The sequence below is a fragment of the Oncorhynchus nerka genome, linkage group LG20 (genome assembly GCF_034236695.1).
Source record: "Oncorhynchus nerka isolate Pitt River linkage group LG20, Oner_Uvic_2.0, whole genome shotgun sequence".
In the NCBI taxonomy this organism is placed as follows: domain Eukaryota; kingdom Metazoa; phylum Chordata; class Actinopteri; order Salmoniformes; family Salmonidae; genus Oncorhynchus; species Oncorhynchus nerka.
The window spans coordinates 50,781,203-50,802,747 of NC_088415.1; the positions used below are offsets into that span (position 1 = coordinate 50,781,203).

At 44.2% G+C, this 21,545-nt stretch overlaps 1 protein-coding gene across 1 annotated transcript in view; it reads left to right on the top strand.

Annotated features, from left to right (window-relative positions):
• LOC115102712 (potassium/sodium hyperpolarization-activated cyclic nucleotide-gated channel 2-like) overlaps positions 1–21,545 on the top strand; it is a 66,076-nt gene that overhangs the window by 34,050 nt on the left and 10,481 nt on the right. Inside the window, exon 4 of the mRNA XM_029622943.2 lies at positions 5,870–6,088. Coding sequence (XP_029478803.2) covers positions 5,870–6,088 — 219 coding nt within the window. The remainder of the gene's footprint in view (positions 1–5,869; positions 6,089–21,545) is intronic.

Consider the following 21,545-nt stretch of genomic DNA (forward strand, 5'->3'; position numbering starts at 1 on the left):
GTAAATCTAGGCATTGAGTGACGATGAGAGAGGTTTTGTCTCTAGAGACATCATTTAGACCAGGTGAGCTCACCACATGTGTGGGAGGTGAAACAAAAGGGCTAGCTAAGGCATATTGAGCAGGGCTGGAGGCTCTACAGTGAAATAAGGCAATCACAAACCAAAACAGCAAGGCATATTGACATTAGAGAGAGGCATGCGTAGCTGAGTGATCATAGGGACCCGGGGGTATCTAGGCGAGCTGGAGACACGCCAATTCAGACAGCTAGTGGGCTGGGGCTAGCAGGCTAGCAGAAGGGCCTTAGCGGGACGTCGCGATGGAAGAAGTCTGTTGTAGCCCCCTCGGACGGTTACGTCGGCAGACCAGTCGTGCTGGATCGGCAGGGCTCCGTGTATGTAGTAAAAGGGTCCAGGCCAATTGGCAAAAAATAGGTATTGTAGCCGAAGAAATTGGCTGAAGGTCCTCTTCAGCTAACAGTCCGATATGCTCTAGTGCTACTAGCCGTGGCTTGCGGGCCACGGTGGGCCTACAGGGGACATCTCGACGGAGGAGCCTGTTGAAACCCCTCGGGCAAATTACGTCGGTAGACCAGTCATAATTTTTATTTTATTTGAATTTTATCTTTATTTAACTAAGCAAGTCAGTTAAGAACAAATTCTTATTTTCAATGAAGGCCTAGGAACAGTGGGTTAACTGCCATGTTTAGGGGCAGAACAACAGATTTTTACCTTATCAGCTCGGGGATTCGATCTTGCAACCTTTCGGTTACTAGTCCAACTCTCTGACCACTAGGCTACCTGCCGCCCCAAATGGATCGGCGGGGATCCGTGTCGGCAGAAAAAGGGGTCCAGGCCAATTGGCAAAATATGTATTATAGCCCAAGGAGTGGCTGATGGGCCTCTTCAGCTAGCCGGGAGATGGGCCTAGCACGAGGCTAGGCCCATGCTTACTTCGGGACAGAAACATTAGCCAGGGGGTAGCCACTCTGATAGCAGATATCTAGCTGTGATGATCCAAGTGAAAAGGTTGAGAGCTTGCGGTAGGAACCTGGAGATGTGGAGAAAATGCAGTCAGGTATGCTCTGGGTTGAATTGCGCTGTGCAGACTGGCAGGACTTGCCCGGGCTAAGGTTAGCTGACGACTAGCTAGTAGCTAGTTAGCTGGCTAACTTCTGTTGGGGGTTCCGGTTCTAAAGTATAGAAAATAGCAGATCCATACCACATTGGGTGAGGTGGGTTGCAGGAGAGTATGTTGAAACTGAGGTTAAAAATATAAAAAATATATACAAAATATTTACGAAGGAAAAAAATATATACGGGACACGACAAAACAAAGACAAAGACATCTGAACTGGTACGCCATCTTGGAATCAATTGTACTAATCGAGTATAGCTTATGTATGGTCTGGACAAACTACTTGTGTACAGTGAGCCATCAGTGTCTCAAAGAAAATCAACTTTTAAAATATTGGGACACAGCCCCTAAGGATTCAAGGAGACCCCAATGTCGTCAATTACATCATGTTCTCCTCTACCTACTACTGTACTTTCAAGCCAGGCTCTTAAAACCTGAGCATATAGCCTCCTATCCCTGAAGTGTTTTCAGATGGGAAAGAACCAAATTGGTTTAAACAGTATGGGGGAAGCTCCCCGTAGTCCATAGGAAGTCTAGGTGGAGCCTCACTTGGTGAGGTATCTGTTCAACTATGAGGCCTTTCATAGTTGAACAGATTGTTTATACATGTATCACTTTGATCCTGTGTGCTCCAGTGTGGTTGACCCCTGAGACTTCCTATCACTCACTCACTCTCTCACTCACTCTCTCTCTTTCCCTCTGTGTAAAGGCTTCTAGGAGTAGTGGGTGGAGGAGTCAGGTGCAGAGAGCAGGGTTAGTTCAAACGTGGATCTTTATTCCAGGAACAGAGTAACAGTCACACCAAACACAAGTGCGCATAAAATACCAAGTCCAACAAACAGGACGAAACTGTCCGGGTAAAAGGAATCCACAATAATCCACACACCATGAACAGAAAAACAAGCCCGCACAAAAGCAAGCGGGCCTACCGGGTTTAAATAGCCCAAAACAAAACCCACACAAGAAACAGGTGAAACTAACTGAAACAGAAAAGGGGATCGGTGGCAGCTAGTAGGCCAGCGACGACGACCGCCTAGTGCCGCCCGAACAGGAAGAGGCACCATCTTCGGCGGGATTTGTGACACTTTCTCAGCTGCCTGGGCTATTTTCAAGCCAAAGTGCTCATCATTCATCCATTATTCACTCTCTTTCACTCTACTGTTTCTGTTTCTGTTTTCACATCCACAATTTAGCCCCAGCTCCTGCAATGTGTCCAAGGGTTATTTTAAGAATCTCTCTTCCTTCCAATTTATTACCTGAGTAAAACAGTCCCTCCTTTCCACTCTAACCATTTAATACAGAAAATCCTAGATATGGATCAGCTAGTGCTCAGTGTTCTACTTAATGGATTACTTATTTATTTTACTTAACCTTTATTTAACCAGGAAGGGCTCACTGAGATTAAAATCTATTTTTCAAGAACGCCCTGGCCAAGATAGGCAGCACCAAGTCATTACAAAAAATTACAGACAGTCAACATGAAAAACTACAAGTAATCTAGTAAAAACCATTGAATTCACAAGAGTATTAAAAAAAAAAAAAAAAGCAAATTAAAAACATTGACAGGTCAGGGAATCAGCCTCAAAATCCTTCATCAGTGATTTAAAAACACCAATCGGGACAAGTTCTTCTAGTTTAAAAGTATTTTGTAAGGCGTTCCAAGACGATGGCGCAGAGTGCCCTTTTACCAAATTCAGTTCGAACATTTGGAACAGTTAGCAGGATAAAGTCCAGCGAACGAAGAGAGTACCCACCACATTTCTGAACAATAAAAATGCCCAAATAAAAAGGTAGTAAACCCAAAATGGCTTTGTAAATAAAAGTATACCAGTGACTGAGCCTTCGAGTGACTAGAGAAGGCCAGCCAACCCTGGTATACAAAGTGCAGTGGTGCATAAGGGTTTTGCAGTTTAAAATAAATCTCAAAGTGCCATGGTAAAGAGTGTCAATTGATTTCAAACACTGAGCGGAAGCATTCATATATAAAATATCCCCATAGTCTAGCAAAGACATAAATGTAGCTGATACTTGCCTCCTTCTGGCTTCAAAAGAAAAACAGGCCTTATTCCTAAAATAAAATCCCAATTTCAGCTTCAATTTTTTTGTAAGTTGTTGAATATGCAATTTATTGGGGAGGGAATTTGTCTTGCAAATACAACAAAGCTCTTCTGTTTCTTCTCTTTGTTTTAAACAGCTACATGTACACTCTTCTACTATAATATGCTATGTTTAAACAACATATATGCTCCAGTGTAGCTGATAATGCCAGAGAAGCCAGTGTTTGGAGGATATATTGACACTGGTGTTATTAGGCCCGAGACAAAGTCGATTGCCGGCAAAGCGTGCCAATATATCCTCCAAACACCGGCTTCGAGGGCATTATCAATTTTATACAACGGGTTACTAACATATATTCAAATAATGATGAACATATTTTCATTAAAAACTTTATTTTTATTAATTTATTCATACTATTTCATAGGATATAGTCCCGACACAAATCTAGGGTTTCTACCCAAGCCGGCTGGTCGTTCATTCTATCGGCTTGGTTGCCAGAGACTCGACCCAGTCATTCAGTCTTTTTGTTCATTATCTATGAGATCGAATTTGAATATTGAAACAATGTTGCACATGTCGGGGAGACAGAGAACAAGGTTAATGTAAATCTATGCTGTTGAAAACTAAATGTTAGTCTAAAAGAATTGTGAGATCATGTCTAGATGCTTTTTTTTTGTGGAGATCAAGTTTATAAATTGCTTGGTTGGGGTGGATTGAGACAGTGGATTGCGCAGTCAGATGGAACAGAGTAAATAGTCATTTTAAAGTCACAGATTTAGCCGGAGGTAACTTGTGGAATAGACACCTGCTGGAATGCGGTTTTAACCAATCACCATTCAGGATTAGACCCACCTGTTGTATAATATATGTTGTTTCAGCATAGCATATTATAGTAGAATAGTGTACATGTAGCTGTTTAAAACAAAGAGGAGAAACAGAAGAGCTTTGTTGTATTTGCAAGACAAATTCCCTCCCCAATAATGTTTCTCTATTCTATCATAGTCGATTACATTTAAACCTACACCACTGAATGCAGTCTGGAGGGGAGAGCAGGACGAAGTGGAACATTTTGACTGCAGTCTCTAGCTGCACCCTTTCCCTGTTCTGCTCTGCTGTGTGTCGTGGGCGGTAGAGAAGGGCGTGGGAAATAAGAAATCTATGGAGGCCTTGACTTTGTGTCAGTACAGAACATTGTGTGCTTGGTAGGAATAATGGATAACTGAACTGCTTCTCAGTTGGCCACAAGGTGTTGTTGACATCAGAGGCTCCCTGGATAGGGGCTATGTTCCAACACTATCATCCGGTCCCAATTCGCCCCCTAGCCCTTCCCCTTGGCTATATCCATATGTGTTAGCAATATGGTTGAAGCTCCACCACCGCACTCCCTATACCTATCCAGATGCTTCAGATCTGAAAACGTCAAAGGGTTATGGCCAAGTGGAGGGAGTATGGAGTGAAGTGGGACTGGCTGGCTTCCTCTCCTTGTGACCTTTCTTTCCACTAACAGACAGGTGAAAGGGTTGTAGAGGTCTCTTTAGCTGTCAACGCAATTCAAATAAGAATTCAAACAAGGAGAGGAGGCAAGGAAAGGAAGCTGTTCAAAAGTACTGGGACTTGGCCAGACTATTAGGACGTGGCCTTTAGTTGCTTCTTTCCTGGACATTTTTTGTTGACTACACAGCCATCACTGCAATAAATTGCTGAGATTGTACCAAAAACAAACCGCAATATTTCGAATCGACTGGAGAACACTTACTGTAATACAAAATGAGTGGAATACTGCACCTCTGCACCTTTACAGTATTGGCGCCATCTCATAGACATGCATAAAAATGAATTCTGCTCCACAGCATTGTTTTTATTGGTTGCATAATGTCACCCTGTGTGTGTGTGTGTATGTTGTTGTGGTGTAAAGGAAAATACCCCAAAACTGTTGGTATTTGTTTCATTAGTCTGTTGTTGACATAGTCCCAAATGTTGCTTGTCATTTGTTGCTTGTAACTGAAAAAATACAGAAATCATCCCCGTATGATGCATTTTGCAAAATATATCTTGAAAACTTGATTGCTGACAAGCAAAACATTTTGGGACAATGTCAACAATACCAAAGGTTTTTGGGTGGAATTTTCCTTTAAAGTCTCTGTGGAAATAATCTCAGAACCTCCTCTACCTCTCACTGATTAGGCCTCACAGGATTCCCCCAATATCTCTCTCTTTCTTTGTTTCTCTCTCTCTAACCTTCTATCTTTGTCTTTCTCTCTTTCTTTCTCTCTCTTTGTCTCACTTTCTTTCATTCTTTCTACTTCTTTCTTTCTTCCTCTCTCCTTTCTTTTTTCTTTCTTCCTCTCTCTCTCCCTCTCTGTCTCTAACCCTCTTTCTCCCCCTTTCTCTCCCCCCCTAATTATCCTCCTCGTCCTCTCTATCTCTCTCCCTCTCTTTATCTCCCCTGAGTCCTCATTTATACAACTTCCTCTCCTTGTCCCGTTTGTCCCCAATTCTCAATTTTCTGCCCTCTCTATCTCCTACCCTCCTCGGTCTCTCTCTCTGTGCGTTTTTGTCTCTTACTTTGAGTCACCAACTTCCTCCATTCCTTCTCCTCTCCTCCCCAAATGGGTAACTTCTGTCTTTTATCCATATTTAAAATATTTTCTGTTTAATTTCTCTGTCTTTCTGCAGAATGACACCTGGTCGGAGCTATATTCGTTTGCAGTGTTCAAGGCGATGAGCCACATGCTGTGTATCGGCTACGGTCGGCAGGCCCCGGAGAGCCTGTCTGATATCTGGCTCACCATGCTCAGTATGATCGTCGGGGCCACCTGCTATGCTGTGTTCATAGGCCATGCCACAGCACTCATCCAGTCTCTGGACTCGTCCCGACGACAGTACCAGGAGAAGGTAAGGAGCCTCTCCCTTCATCATCCCCCCGCTATCTCTCAATTCTGTTATAACTACAATCATGTTGCCTGAATGGTGCAGTGAAATTATAGCTTCCTTTCCTGTGAATGAATACATGAATTAATGAATGAATGAATAAATGAACTGCCATTACTCCTTTACTGCTAAGCTATTCTTTCTCTTCATATTACTTCTGATATAAATAATTATACACTTATTATTAGCTATGTAACAATTACATACTAAAATGTAGTGATCATTAATAAAGTAATACTTACTTTATTTTATTATTGAACCACTAAGGACCATTTGGTTTTACCTAGTAGGTAGTAAGGTCATCGCAATAGAAATTTTCTCCATTTGAAAAAAATATAATATTCTATATCAATCTTATTAGTGGTTATGAATTGACCATGTTAAATTTGACTGCACTATTTTATTTGTTTCAAGTTAGCCACAAAAACAGGCTACCTAAATATGGTTCCCAATCAGAGTCAATTCATTTTTGATTGAGAACCATATCAGGCCAAACATAGAAATAGACAAACTAGACATACAACATAGAATGTCCACCCAGCTCACGTCCTGACCAACACTAAAACACAGAAAACACAAAAGAACTATGGTCAGAACGTGACAGTACCACCCCCCTAAGGTGCAGACTCCGACCGCACCGCCTAAACCTATAGGGGAGGGTCTGGGTGGGCATCTGTCCGCGGTGGCGGCTCTGGCTCTGGACGTGGACCCCACTCCATCATTGTCTTTGTCCACCTGCTTAGCGTCCTTTGAGTGGCGACCCTCGCCGCCTACCTTGATCTAGGAGCCCTAACAAAGGGCCCCACTGGACTGAGGGGCAGCTCGGGACTGAGGGGCAGCTCGGGACTGAGGGGCAGCTCGGGACTGACGGCTCTGGCAGCTTCTGGCTGACTGACGGCTCTGGCAGCTTCTGGCTGACTGACGGCTCTGGCAGATCCTGGCTGAATGGCGGCTCTGGCAGATCCTGGCTGAATGGCGGATCCTGGCTGACTGGCGGCTCTGGAGGATCCTGGCTGACTGGCGGCTCTAGCAGCTCATTGCAGACTGGGGGCTCTAGCGGCTCTGGACAGGCGGGAGACTCTAGCAGCTCTGGACAGGCGGGAGACTCTAGCAGCTCTGGACAGGCGGGAGACTCTAGCAGCTCTGGACAGGCGGGAGACTCTAGCAGCTCCTTGCAGACTGGCGGCTCCTTGCAGACTGGCGGCTCCTTGCAGACTGGCAGCTCCTTGCAGACTGGCAGCTCCTTGCAGACTGGCGGCTCTGGTGGCTCCTTGCAGACTGGCGGCTCTGGTGGCTCCTTGCAGACTGGCGGCTCTGGTGGCTCCTTGCAGACTGGCGGCTCTGGCGGCTCTGGACAGACGGGAGACTCTAGCGGCTCTGGACAGGCGGGAGACTCTAGCGGCTCTGGACAGGCGGGAGACTCTAGCAGCTCTGGACAGGCGGGAGACTCTAGCAGCTCTGGACAGGCGGGAGACTCTAGCAGCTCTGGACAGGCGGGAGACTCTAGCAGCTCTGGACAGGCGGGAGACTCTAGCAGCTCTGGACAGGCGGGAGACTCTAGCAGCTCTGGACAGGCGGGAGACTCTAGCAGCTCTGGACAGGCGGGAGACTCTAGCAGCTCTGGACAGGCGGGAGACACTAGCAGCTCTGGACAGGCGGGAGACTCTAGCAGCTCTGGACAGGCGGGAGACTCTAGCAGCTCTGGACAGGCGGGAGACACTAGCAGCTCTGGACAGGCGGGAGACTCTAGCAGATCTGGACCGAGGACATGCACCTCAGGGCGAGTGTGGGGAGGAGGAACAGGGAGTACTGGGGTCTGGACACGCACAGGAAGCCTGGTGCGGGGGGCTGCCATCGGAGGGCTGGTGCGTGGAGGTGGTACTGGATAGACCGGACCGTGCAGGTGCACTGGAGCTCTTAAGCACCAAGCCTGCCCAACCTTACCTGGCTCGATGCCCACTCTAGCCTGCCCGATACTAGGAGCTGGTATGTACCCCACCGGGCTATGCACCTGCACTGGAGACACCGTGCGCTCCACAGCATAACACGGTGCCTGCCGGGACTCTCTTGCTCTCCGGTAAGCACAGGAAGTTGGCGCAGGTCTCCTACCTGGCTTCGCCACACTTCCTGTGTTCCTCCCCCCAATACATTTTTGGGGCTGCCTCTCGGGCTTCCTACCGCGTCGCCGTGCTCATTTCGCCGACTCCATTCTCCTGTAACCCTCTTCACACTGCTCCGGCAAATCCCAGGCGGGCTCCGGCACTCTCCCTGGGTCGACCGCCCACCTGTATCTCTTCCCAAGCTGTATAGTCCAGATTCTGCTCCCAAGTCCAATAATCCTGACATCGCTGCCTCTCCTGCTCCTGCCCGTCACCACGCTGCTTGGTCCTGTTGTGGTGGGTTGTTCTGTAATGGCTTTCTTCCGTCGAAGGAGAGGAGGACCAAAATGCAGCGCAGTTTGTGTTCAACATGTTTAATAAAAGAACAATAATGTGAACACTATACAAATACAAAATAACAAACGTGGCAAAACCCGAAACAGTCCTATCTGGTGCAGAGAACACAAAGACTGGAAACAACCACCCACAAAACCCAACACAAAAACAGGCTACCTAAATATGGTTCCCAATCAGAGACAATGAAACACCTGCCTCTGATTGAGAACCATATCAGGCCAAACATAGAAATAGACAAACTAGACATACAACATAGAATGCCTACCCAGCTCATGTCCTGACCAACACTAAAACAAGAAAAACACAAAATAACTATGGTCAGAACTTGACATTCAACTTCTCAGATAGATTCAGTTTTTAAATTAATTTCTCTAAATTCAGATACAAAACCAGAGACAACATCCTGGGCCCGGTTTCCAAGAGCATCTTAAGTTAGGCTAAGTTAATCGTTAGAACCTTTGTAGGAGCTTCTTTAAATTTCAGAGCTGTTTCCCCAAACCATTGTTGTTAAAGTTGCATTTGAAAACGCTCTGAATCTAACGGCTCCCTCTCAGACCACTCGTAGAACAGCTAAGTGCTACATTTTTTTGGAGCTGATCCGTTGTCAGTATTGTGAAATAATTACAATGTTAAGGAAAGATTTGAATGAAGAAAGCTGATTCGAGAGCAGCGCTTCCTTTCTTTCAATCCTATCAGTATCGACACATGCTCCAACTATGCACTTAGCGACCGTTCTCTCTGCGTGGTGTTTTTGGGAAACGCATGTTACAACTTCGGACTTTGTAGGAAATATGCATTGTTAAAATATTTAAAAGCCTAAGTTACATCGCTATCGGGAAACTGGGCCCTGCTAAGGTAGAGGGGATCAGATAGAATCAAGCACTCTCTCCAGAAGCTTCTGGCGGTTTCTGAAGCCAATGTGGCATGTTTAATATTTTTTTTCCTATGAATTTGGCTCTGGCGTTTGAACCACTTTGGCTATAAGCTATTATGACCGCATTCCTGAAAGCTAAGGCGGGAGACTCTAGCATGATGCTGCCACCACCATGCTTCACTGTAGGGATGTTGTGTTCGAGGTGTTGGGTTTGCGCCAGACATAGCATTTTTCTTGATGGCCAAAAAGCTAGCAATTGTTAAATGTGACTGACTGGGTTAAGACTGTCTTTGCCTGTTGACCTAAAGCCTAGGGGTGAATACCCCCCTTGGCATATTTCCTATTTCATTGCCTTACAAACTGGATTTTTTTTGGAGGGGGGGTTTATCATTTGATTTACACAACATGCCTACCTCTTTGAAGATGCAAATATGTTTTATTGTGAAGCAAGAAATAAGACTTGAGCGTGCATAACTATTCACCCCCGCAAAGTCAATACTTTGTAGATCCACCTTTCGCAGCAATTACAGCTGCAAGTCTCTTGGGGTAGGTCTCTATAAGCTTGGCACATCTAGCCTGGGATTGGGGTTTTTGCCCATTCTTCAAGGCAAAACTGCTCCAGCTCCTTCACGTTGGATAGGTTCCACTGGTGTACAGCAATCGTTAAGGCATAACACAGATTCTCAATTGGATTGAGGTCTGGGCTTTGAATAGGCCATTCCAAGACAATTACAGTTGAAGTCAGAAGTTTACATACACTTAGGTTGGAGTCATTAAAACTCGTTTTTCAACCACTCCACAAATTTCCTGTTAACAAACTATAGTTTTGGCAAGTCGGTTAGGACATCTACTTTGTGCATGACACAAGTAATTTTTCCAACAATTGTTTACAGACAGATTATTTCACGTATCATTCACTGTATCACAATTCCAGTAGGTCAGAAGTTTACATACACCAAGTTGACTGTGCCTTAAAACAGCTTGGAAAATTACAGAAAAGGATGTCATGGCTTTAGAAGCTTCTGATAGACTAATTGACATCATTTGAGTCAATTGGAGGTGTACCTGTGGATGTATTTCAAGGCCTACCTTCAAACTCAGTGCCTCTTTGCTTGATATCATGGCAAAATCAAAAGAAATCAGCCAAGATCTCAGAAAAAAGATTGTAGACCTACACAAGTCTGGTTCATCCTTGGGAGCAATTTCCAAATGCCTGAAGGTGCCACGTTCATCTGTACAAACAATAGTACGCAAGTATAAACACTATGGGACCACGCAGCCGTCATACCGCTCAGGAATGAGACGCGTTTTGTCTCCTAGAGATGAACGTACTTTGGTGCGAAAAGTGCAAATCAATCCCAGAACAACAGCAAAGGACCTTGTGAAGATGCTGTAGGAAACAGGTACAAAAGTATCTATATCCACAGTAAAACGAGTCCCCTATCGACATAACCTGAAAGGCCGCTTAGCAAGGAAAAAGCCACTGCTCCAAAACTGCCATAAAGTCATACTACGGTTTGCAACTGCACATGGGGACAAATATCATTATTTTTGGAGAAATGTCCTCTGGTCTGATGAAACAAAAATAAAACTGTTTAGCCATAATGACCATCGTGTTGTATGTTTGGAGGGAAGAAGGGGAGGCTTGCAAGCCGAATAACACGATCCCAACCGTGAAGCACGGGGGTGGGAGAATCATGTTGTGGGGGTGCCCTGCTGCAGTGGTCCACTTCACAAAATAGATGGCATCATGAGGAAAGAAAATGATGTGTATATATTGAAGCAACATCTCAAGACATCAGTGAGGAAGTTAATGCTTGGCCGCAAATGGTTCTTCCAAATGGACAATGACCCCAAGCATACTTCCAAAGTTGTGGCAAAATGGCTTAAGGACAGAAAAAGTCAAGGTATTGGAGTTGCCATTCCAAAGCCCTGACCTCAATCCTATAGAAGATTTGTGGGCAGAACTAGAAAAGTGTTAGCAAGCAAGGAGACCTACAAACATGATTCAGTTACACCAGCTCTGTCAGGAGGAATGGGCCACAATTCACCCAACTTATTGTGGGAAGCTTGTGGAAGGCTACCCGAAATGTTTGGCCCAAGTTAAACAATTTAAAGGCAATGCTACCAAATAATAATTGAGTGTATGTAAACCTCTGACCCACTGGGAATGTGATGAATGAAATAAAATCTGAAGTAAATCATTCTCTCTACTATTATTCTGACATTTCACATTCTTAAAATAAAGTGGTGATCCTAACTGACCTAACAGGGAATGTTTACTAGGACTAAATGTCAGGAATTGTTAAACTGAGTTTAAATGTATCTGGCTAAGGTGTATGTAAGCTTCTAACTTCAACTGTAAATGTTTCCCCTTAAACCACTTGAGTGTTGCTTTAGCAGTATGCTTAGGGTCACTGTCCTGCTGGAAGGTGAAGCTCCGTCCCAGTCTCAAATCTCTGGAAGACTGAAACAGGTTTCCCTCAAGAATTTCCCTGTATTTAGCGCCATTTATCATTCCTTCAATTCTGACCAGTTTCCCAGTCCCTGCCGATGAAAACATCCCCCACAGCATGATGCTGCCACCACCATGCTTCACTGTGGGGATGTTGTGCTCGAGGTGATGAGAGGTGTTGGGTTTGTGCCAGACATAGCATTTTTCTTGATGGCCAAAAAGCTACATTTTAGTCTCATCTGACCAGAGTACTTTCTTCCATATGTTTGGGGAGTCTCCCACATGCCTTTTGGCGAACACCAAAAGTGTTTGCTTATTTTTTTGTTTAAGCAATGGCTTTTTTCTGGCCACTCTTCCGTAAAGCCCAGGTCTATGGAGTGTATGGCTTAAAATGGTCCTTTGGACAGATACTGCAGCTTCTTCAGGATTATCTTTGGTCTCTTTGTTGCCTATCTGATTAATGCCCTCCTTGCCTGGTCCTCTTGGCAGGTTTGTTGTGGTGCCATATTCTTCAAATTTTTTAATAATGGATTCAATGGTGCTCCGTGGGATGATCAAAGTTTCGGATATTTTTTTATAACCCAACCCTGATCTGTACTTCTCCACAGCTTTGTCCCTGACCTGTTAGGAGAGCTCCTTGGTCTTCATGGTGCCGCTTAGACTCTGGGACCTTTCAGAACAGGTGTATATATACTGTGATCATGTGACAGATCATGTGACACAGATTATACACAGGTGAATGCACCACTTTTCAGGGTTTTGTTTTATTTCACTTCACCAATTTGGACTATTTTGTGTATGTCCATTACATGAAAACAGGAAAAACACCAAGGGGGATGAATACTATTGCAAGGCACTGTATGTCTAACACAAACTAACACAGGTCAAACTTGGTGGGAGATCTGTCAACGTGCCCTTGAGCAGGGCATTGACCCTGGATGCTTCTGTGTGTCGCTCTGAATGAATGACTGGTATGATGTAGTTGTTGGGCGGCTTCATTGCAAGTATATTGTATGTTTTGGATATTCAATAAAAAAACACATGTCAAACTAACCCATCTTCAGGTCTCAGGCAAGGTTTTCATTACATAAGCATGGATCACCAAACCACGCAAGTAACTTTGCTGGATCTTGAAGACTTACACTGAGTGTACAAAACATTAGGAACAACCGCTCTTTCTATGACATAGACTGTCCAGGTGAACCCAGGTGAAAGCCATGATCCCTTTTTGATGTCACCTGTTAAATTCACTTCAATCAGTGTAGATGAAGGGGAGACAGGTTACAGAAGGATTTTTAAGCCTTGACACAATTGAAACATGGATTGTGTACGTGTGCCATTCAGAGGTGACAAAAGATTTAAGTGCCTTTGAACGGGGTGCACCGGTTTGAGTGTCAGGAACTGCAACTCTGCTGGGTTTTTCACGCTCAACAGTTTCCCATGTGTATCAAGAACGATCCACCACCCAAAGGACTTCGAGTCAACGGCAGGCCAGTTGTCGAAAATGGGTCATTGATGAAAGAGGACAAAGAGGCTGACAGGAATTGTGCAGTGCAACAGAAGGGCTACAGTTCAGTACAACATTGGTGCCCAAAGACCCATAAAATACCCATAAAATAATGGGGTATGGCAACTGAGGACCTTACAGAGTTCCACTTCTTTCAGCAAAAAACAAGAAACTGTGGTTGCAGTGGGCTAAGGAACAGAAATACTGGACACTGGAGAATTGGAAAAATATTGGCTGGTCTGACGAATTCTGGTTCCTGCTGTTTCACGCTGATGGGAAGACTAGAGTATGGAGAAAACCACATGAGTACATGCATCTATCATGCCGCATGTCAACATTGTAGGCGTGTGATGGTGTGGGTATGTTTTCATGGCACACAATGAGCCTCTTGATAAAGCGGAGCAACATTTGAATGCCACAGGATATCTGAACAATCAGATGCATCCCTTCGTAGAAGCAGTGTATCCATGTGTGAATGAATTTTTCCAGCAGGATAATGCCCCATGCCACAAAGCTAGGATAGTCTAGGAATGGTTCCACAAACACGACAGTGAATGCAGCTTACTGCAGTGGCCTGCCCAGTCACTAGATCTCAATCTAATTGAGCATCTGTGGGATGAGATGGAGCTAGCTATTCGGAGTAGAGATCCACTACCAGGCAACTAGTTCCAACTGTGGGAAGCATTGGAGTCAACATGTGCCAACAGCCCTGTGGAACGCTTTCGCCACCTTGTAGAGTCCATGCCCAGACAAATTGAGGCTGATCTGAGGGCAAAAGGGGGTGCAACTCAATATTAGGAAGATGTTCCTAATGTTTTGTACAATCAGTGTATATTAGTGTAGCAGATGGGGATCTCTGAAACTCAATCCTCAGCCTGAAGTGTTGCTCCTTACACAATTGAAGAAGGCCTTTTTTGAAATGCTGAAGGCAGTCACGTGAGTTTGAGGCAGAAGTCCTGAGTTCGAGTCACCATATGAACTCAGGGGGAAGTGGTACTCGCTAAGCAGCCAGGGTGTCGTCCTTTACATGAACTTCCTGAACTTATCCCTATAGGCTTTAGCTAAGTGGGCTAACACAGTCTTGTGACATGTAGGAGACCTGGTTCAAACCCAGTCAGTCACAAGAGCAAGATTAAATACGTAAAGTCTATCCTTAGAAGGGCTATGAACGGCATTTCAACTGTATTCTTATCGGGACAAAAATTTTGTTTTTGTGACACTCCCTTCTAATGCAGTCTGTGATTATCACGTCCATGCTCCAGAGAGTCTTAGTTTTTAGGAATGGGGTCATAGTAGCTCATAAGCAAAACAGTACAAATGCTAGAGCCAAATAAATGTTACATGCCACAATGGCTTCAGAAACCGCCGGAAGTTTCTGTTTACCACAGTAAGTGTTTGATTCTATCTGTTCTCCTCTACCTTTCCTGGCTGGCAAAGTACCTGGGCCCGGTTTCCCAAAAGCAGCGTAAGGCTAAGTTCAGCGTTTGATCCTTCGAAGGAACAACGTTAAATCTCAGAGAAGGAGATTCCCCTGAACAGTGTCCATGCTGTGGCAATTCCTCTAGTGGAATGTGCCCAGACACCCAGGGGAGACTGCAATCCCCGACAACTGCATGCCTTGACAGTAGCCTCTACCCAGTGGGAGAGGCTTTGTTTGGACAAAGCCCTACCCCGAGCAGGGTTGGAAAAGCAAACAAACAGTTGGTCACAACTCCTAGTCCTGTCCATGTAAATGCGCAGGGTGTGCACCGGACACAACGTGTTAAGGCCCCGCTGCTCTGGAGAAGAGAATGGTGGAGAGTGGAAGGGAAAGAGGTCAGGCTTGTGAGTCATGGGAATGACCTTAGGAATGAATGTGGCGTTAGGACATGTCGTAACCTTGGAGTAGTCGGGGGCAAACTGAGTGCATGAAGGATGAACCGAGAGCGCATGAAGGTCGCTAACGCTCTTGGCCATGGCGAGCAACAGGTTTGTCTTATTAGACTGTCTTAAGGGGTCCAAAAGTGATCTCCTGTAAGCATATCCAGAACCAGTTGTTACGCGGAGTGGAACAGGGGAACCCAAGAGCCAATTTAGATGAGGAGACTGGGATGAAGTAACCAAGGTATTTATTGAAACACCCCCGGGGGGAGATGGAGTGCAGGTCAGGGGAAGCTCGGGCGGGTTGCTGGAAACCAGGTGCGGCTGAGGCTGAGGCTGGAGCGAAAGAGGGGTTGAGACAGGGTAAGCAGGTCCGAAGAGGAATCCAAGGGAGTTGTAGAGTGCGAAATCCAGGACAGAGTAGCAGGATGACGATATGTGGGACTGGAGACAGGGACCAGAGTCAGAGCGGGCAGAACTGTAGCGGAGAGGAAAACAGCGTCAGGCAAGGAAAACAGGGACAACAGGATAACTGGATCTGAATAGTAACAAATGGCTAGAAACGTAGACTGACTGAGCAGAGATTACAATCTGGCAGCGTGGATGTGGCAGGGCTGAGTATTTGTAGAGGTCTTGATTATGGAACAGGTTGCAGCTGGTGGGGATCTGCTCTGACTGCAGCACACCTGTCTCCGCCCACACAATCAGAGCGAGAGAGGGAGAGGGAGAGAGTACCGGGGGAGTGGCAGCAGGTCAAGGAGACACAGGATGAGCAGTAGAGGGCATTGCAGGAGCAGATGTGACCCCAGTGCCAAGTCCCATGATGGGGAAAGTGTCTTTGCAACCTGACGGAGACGGCGTGCTCCCTTCATTAAAACGATGAACCAGGAGTTGAGTCCTGATCGTCGTCTCAGCTAATCCTACATGACATGCTGATATTGCCGCCAAGTAGACCTTAACGGTGGAAAAAGCCTTGCCCTTGTCAAGTAATTCCTATAGGAAGGAGAGAACGGCAGAGATGGAACACTGGACGGGAACCAACTCGCATCTCACACACCACCTCTCGAGAAGCCCTCCACTTCAGGTCTTAAAGTCCTCTTGTAGAAGGGGCTCTGGCGCTCTGAATTGTGGTAAACACGTTCGGAGGCAAGCCCACCAAGTCTAAATTGGACTTCTCATGGGCCAGGACCAGAGATCCATCAGCTCGAGATGAGGGTGGAATATTTCGCCCTGTGTTTGGGATAGCAGATCCTTGCGCTGAGGGAGGTACAATGGTTGTGCATACAGGAGAGTTACAATCTCCACCAGCCATGGCTTCCCAGGCCAATACGGGCTTATCAGGATGAGGGATTAACCGTTCGATCTTACTCTGTCGAGAGTAGGGGGGATCAGGTCCGAAGGGAGCAGTAGGGAAAAATTGTAATATTTGAGTAAAAGTAAAGATACTTAAAAACTTCTTGACGCTACCCATCCCTTAAGCAGGATAATTGTCATCAGCAACTGCTGAATAGCATAGCGCCTCAGTCAAATAATATTACTAAAAATATTCATATTCTTGAAATCACAAGTGCAATATTGCAAAACACAGTTTAGCCTTTTGTTAATCTACCTGTCGTCTCAGATTTTGAAATTATGCTTTACAGCGAAAGCAATCCAAGCGTTTGTGTAAATTTATCGATCGCATGACAAAACATTATGTACACTTAGCATCAGGTAGCTTGGTCACGAAAATCTGAAAAGCAATCAAATTAATTGTTTACCCTTGATGATCTTCGGATGTTTTCACTCACGAGACTCCCAGTTACACAACAAATGCTCCTTTTGTTCCATAAAGATCATTTTTATATCCAAAACACCTCTGTTTGTTATGTTCAGAAATCCACAGGAAAGAGTGGTCACGACAACGCAGACAAATTCCAAATAATATCCGTAATGTCCACAGAAACATGTCAAATGTTTTTTATAATCAATCCTTAGGTTGTTTTAAAAATATATAATCGATAATATATCAACAGCAAATGTCTTTCACAGTAGGAGAGGGAAAAACAATAGCTGTCCAAATTCTGTTGCGCGAGCAAAACTCATGTGACTACTTGACAAGATGTTATCGTTCTGGCTCATTTTTCTAAATAAAAGCCTGAAACTATATCTGAAGACTGTTGACACCTTGAGGAAGCGATGGGAAAAGGAATTTGGTTGATATCCCTTTAAATGGAGCAATGGGAGGCTATGGAACATAAGCCACTTCCTGGTTTGATTTTTCTCTGGGTTTCGACTGCAATATCAGTTCTGTTATACTCACAGACAATATTTTGACAGTTTTGGAAACTTTAGAGTGTTTTCTATCCTAATCTGTCAATTATTTGAATCCCCAAATTATATGCATATTCTAGCATCTGGTCCTGAGAAATAGGCTGTTTAGTTTGGGGACGTTATTTTTCCAAACATAAAAATAGTTAATAGAAAATGACTCAAGTAAAAGTTAGTCACCCAGTAAAATACTACTTAAGTAAAAGTCTAAAAGTATTTGGTTTTAAATATACTTAAGTGTCAAAAGTAAATGTAATTGTTAAAATATACTTTATTTTATTTTATTTGGATCTCTTTTAAGTCCCCATTTGAACTAATCTTCCAAGAGTCCTTAAACATTAAAATACAATTTATAATACAAACACATTTTCACATATAACACACTATTACAAACATACATAATATACTAACAAAATGACCCAATAAATACTCAATCTAAAAAATATTGATTCTTCATCTACACAAAACAACAATGTCCCACAACATTTCTATGTACTTTATTAAAATTGTTTTAAAATAATGTTTAAATGTATATATTGAAAGGTTTCTGGTTTACTCAGTTAATTTATTCCATCACTTTATTGCTCTAAATTGAAATGTTATTTTGCCTATTTCTCTTTTCTGTCTGGATAACGTATAGATTGTGGACAATCTATTCCTAGTATTTATGGAATGTCTGTCTCTTACCAACTGAATACCATTGTGAATAGAATTGGCCGTTTTAAATTATGTATATTATGAAATAAAATAAGCATGTTTTTTTCAATGATCTTGTCGATTGATGACCAACCAAGAACATTGCGCATGACTGCAACAGAAGAACTATATGTCCACTTTAAAACAATCCTTGCTGCTTTGTTCTGTGCATTCTTCAGCCTCCTAACTTTACTTGACGAAGTCATTCCTCAGACCACAGAACAGTAGTTCACCTGACTCTGTCATGTTCGTCGTATGAATCGGACCAAGGTGCAGCGTTGTATGTGTACATTCTTCTTTATTAAATAGAAGGAACACTGAACAAACGAACAAAACAACAAATTTGTTTACAGACAGATTATTTCACATATAATTCACTGTATCACAATTCCAGTGGGTCAGAAGTTTACATACAATAAGTTGACTGTGCCTTTAAACAACTTGGAAAATTCCAGAAAATTATTTCATGGCTTTAGAAGCTTCTGATAGGCTAATTGACATAATTTGAGTTAATTGGAGGTGTACCTGGGGAGGTATTCCTCTTACCACGCAGCCGTCATACCGCTCAGGAAGGAGACGCATTCTGTCTCCTAAAGATGAACGTACTTTGGTACGAAAAGTGCAAATCAATCCCAGAACAACAGCAAAGGACCTTGTGAAGATGCTGGAGGACGCAGGTACAAATGTATCTATATCCACAGTAAAACGAGTCCTATATCGACATAACCTGAAAGGCCGCTCAGCAAGAAAGAAGCCACTGCTCCAAAACCGCCATAAAAAAAGCCAGACTACAGTTTGCAACTGCACATGGGGACAAAGGTCGTACTTTTTGGAGAAATGTCCTCTGGTCTGATTAAACAAAAACAGAATTGTTTTGCCATAATGACCATCGTTATGTTTGGAGGAAAAAGGGGAAGGCTTGCAAGCCGAAGAACCATATCCCAACCGTGAAGCACAGGGGTGGAAGCATCATGTTGTGGGGGTGCTTTGCTGCAGGAGGGACTGGTGCACTTCACAAAATAGATGGTATCATGAGGCAGGAAAATTATGTGGATATATTGAAGCAACATCTCAGACATCTGTCAGGAATTTAAAGCTTGGTAGCAAATGGGTCTTCCAAATGGACAATGACCCCAAGCATACTTCCAAAGTTGTGGCAAAACGGCTTAAGGACAACAAAGTTAAGGTATTGGATTGGCCATCTCAAAGCCCTGAACTCAATCCCATAGAAGATTTGTGGGCAGAACTGAAAAAGCATGTGCGAGCAAGGACACCTACAAACCTGATTCAGTTACACCAGCTAAAGTTCAACAGTTAAAGGCAATGCTACCAAAAATACGAATTCAGTGTATGTAAACTTCTGACCCACTGGGATTGTGATGAAATAAATAAAAGCTGAAATAAATCATTCTCTCTACTATTATTCTGACATTTCACATTCTTAAAATAAAGTGGTGATCCTAACTGACCTAAAACAGGGAATTTTTACTAGGATTAAATGTCAGGAATTGGGAAAAACTGAGTTTAAATGTATTTGGCTAAGGTGTATGTAAACTTCCAATTCAATTGTAACTCCGAACGGTGAAAACCGACGGAGAGCAACAGACCATGGGTAGAAGTAGCTAATACTACTGGAAACCAACTATTACCAGGATGCCTCCCTAATTCAACTACAATTTCTGTTGGCACTGAAATCACTCCATATTCAAAGACACTTGTAAATTCCATTGAAGCTGTTCTGGCAGTTTGTGGTGCCCCAACGCCCTATTAAGACACTTTGTTGGTGTTTCCTTTATTTTGGCAGTTACCTGTTGGTACCAGAAAGCACCTGTAGTATAGTATTTTAGCGTCATATAGTTTCTCTGTAAATCCCAGGTAAATACCTGCAGAGCCCAGCTAGTAAACTGTAGTGTTATTGAGTAGTGTTGCAGTAGTGTCGCCTGGTGTTAGCAGCAGCGATAGCAACGCAGCGTGAGCAGCTCAGCAGCCTGGCTGTCTCCAAGCAGAGTCTCTGTGGCTGGGGAGATGGGGGAGTGTTACTGCCTCTCAGCAGCCAATCAGAGTGAACGGGTGTGTTCGCCCAGGTAGCTCCAATTCGCCGTGGGCTGGGGCTGGCAGAGGAGGAAGGGGGTTGGGGGGGGATAAGGGAGGGTGGCAGATGTGGGAGAGGAGGGGAAGGTAGGGTGGGCGGTAGTGATATGACGTCCCCCCACCCAGTAGCAGAATTGATGAGACAGCAGACCTGTGTGTCCTGCCGCCAATGTTGTTCTGACATTGGTCCCCTCTTCCGTTTCTCTCTCTCTTATACTTGATTGCCTTTCCCTGCCTCTCCTGCTCGCTCGCTCGCTCTCTCTCTCACACACACACACGCTGTCACTCTCATCCCATTCTGCTAATCTCTCTCTGTGAATCCCTTCTAGCTCTCCATCTTCTTCTCCGTTTTCCTCTTTTCTGTCTGTCTACTCCTCTCTCTCTCTCTCTCCTTCCATCTCTTAATATCGCCCTGCTTTTTTGTCTCCTCTCTCTCTCTCTCTCTCTCTCTCTCTCACTCTCACTCTCACTCTCATTCTCTCTCTCTCACTGGTGGCTGTGTCCTTGAGAGGTGCAGTGCTAACTGGCTGCTACAGGGAGCCAAGTGAGTGGTATAGGAGTCGAGGAAGAGGAGGAGACCTGTGGGCTATAGAGGGTTCGAAATCTCTTACCTCATCTACGTAAGCGTTCTATGCGCGATATGCGATTTTTGGGCATAGTCAGAGATGTCGGAACAATGATAGTCATTCTTTTCTGGGAAGATCCTCTGTTACGGCAATGCTACTTTTCATTTCCTGAATGTAATAACCTAGTTGTAAATCATAACACTTGCCCCTGCTCTCACGAGATCGATGGTAGTGGCCGCTTTTACTGAACCTCCGGACAGCAGACAGTGACAGGGTTTACAACAGACAAAGTATTCTTTAAATCAGACAGAGCAGATGGAAGAGAGGCAGGGTGAATACTAATACAGCGATGACATATCAGAATGTTGGTGTTTTGGAATTTCTGCCTCCCAGCGCAAATGTACTTCCATCTCAAAGTTTTTCAGGAAGTACATTTACACTGGTATACAAATTAAAGTACTCAGGATGAAAAGAACAGAATTAAAGATTTGTAATAGAGTTTTAATAACTCTTTAATTGGTGTGTACTGGTGTATTTTATTTGTATTACTCTCTCATCATTCTGCATCGTTGTCATTCACTCAGCCATGCATTGCAGTGAGGCCAG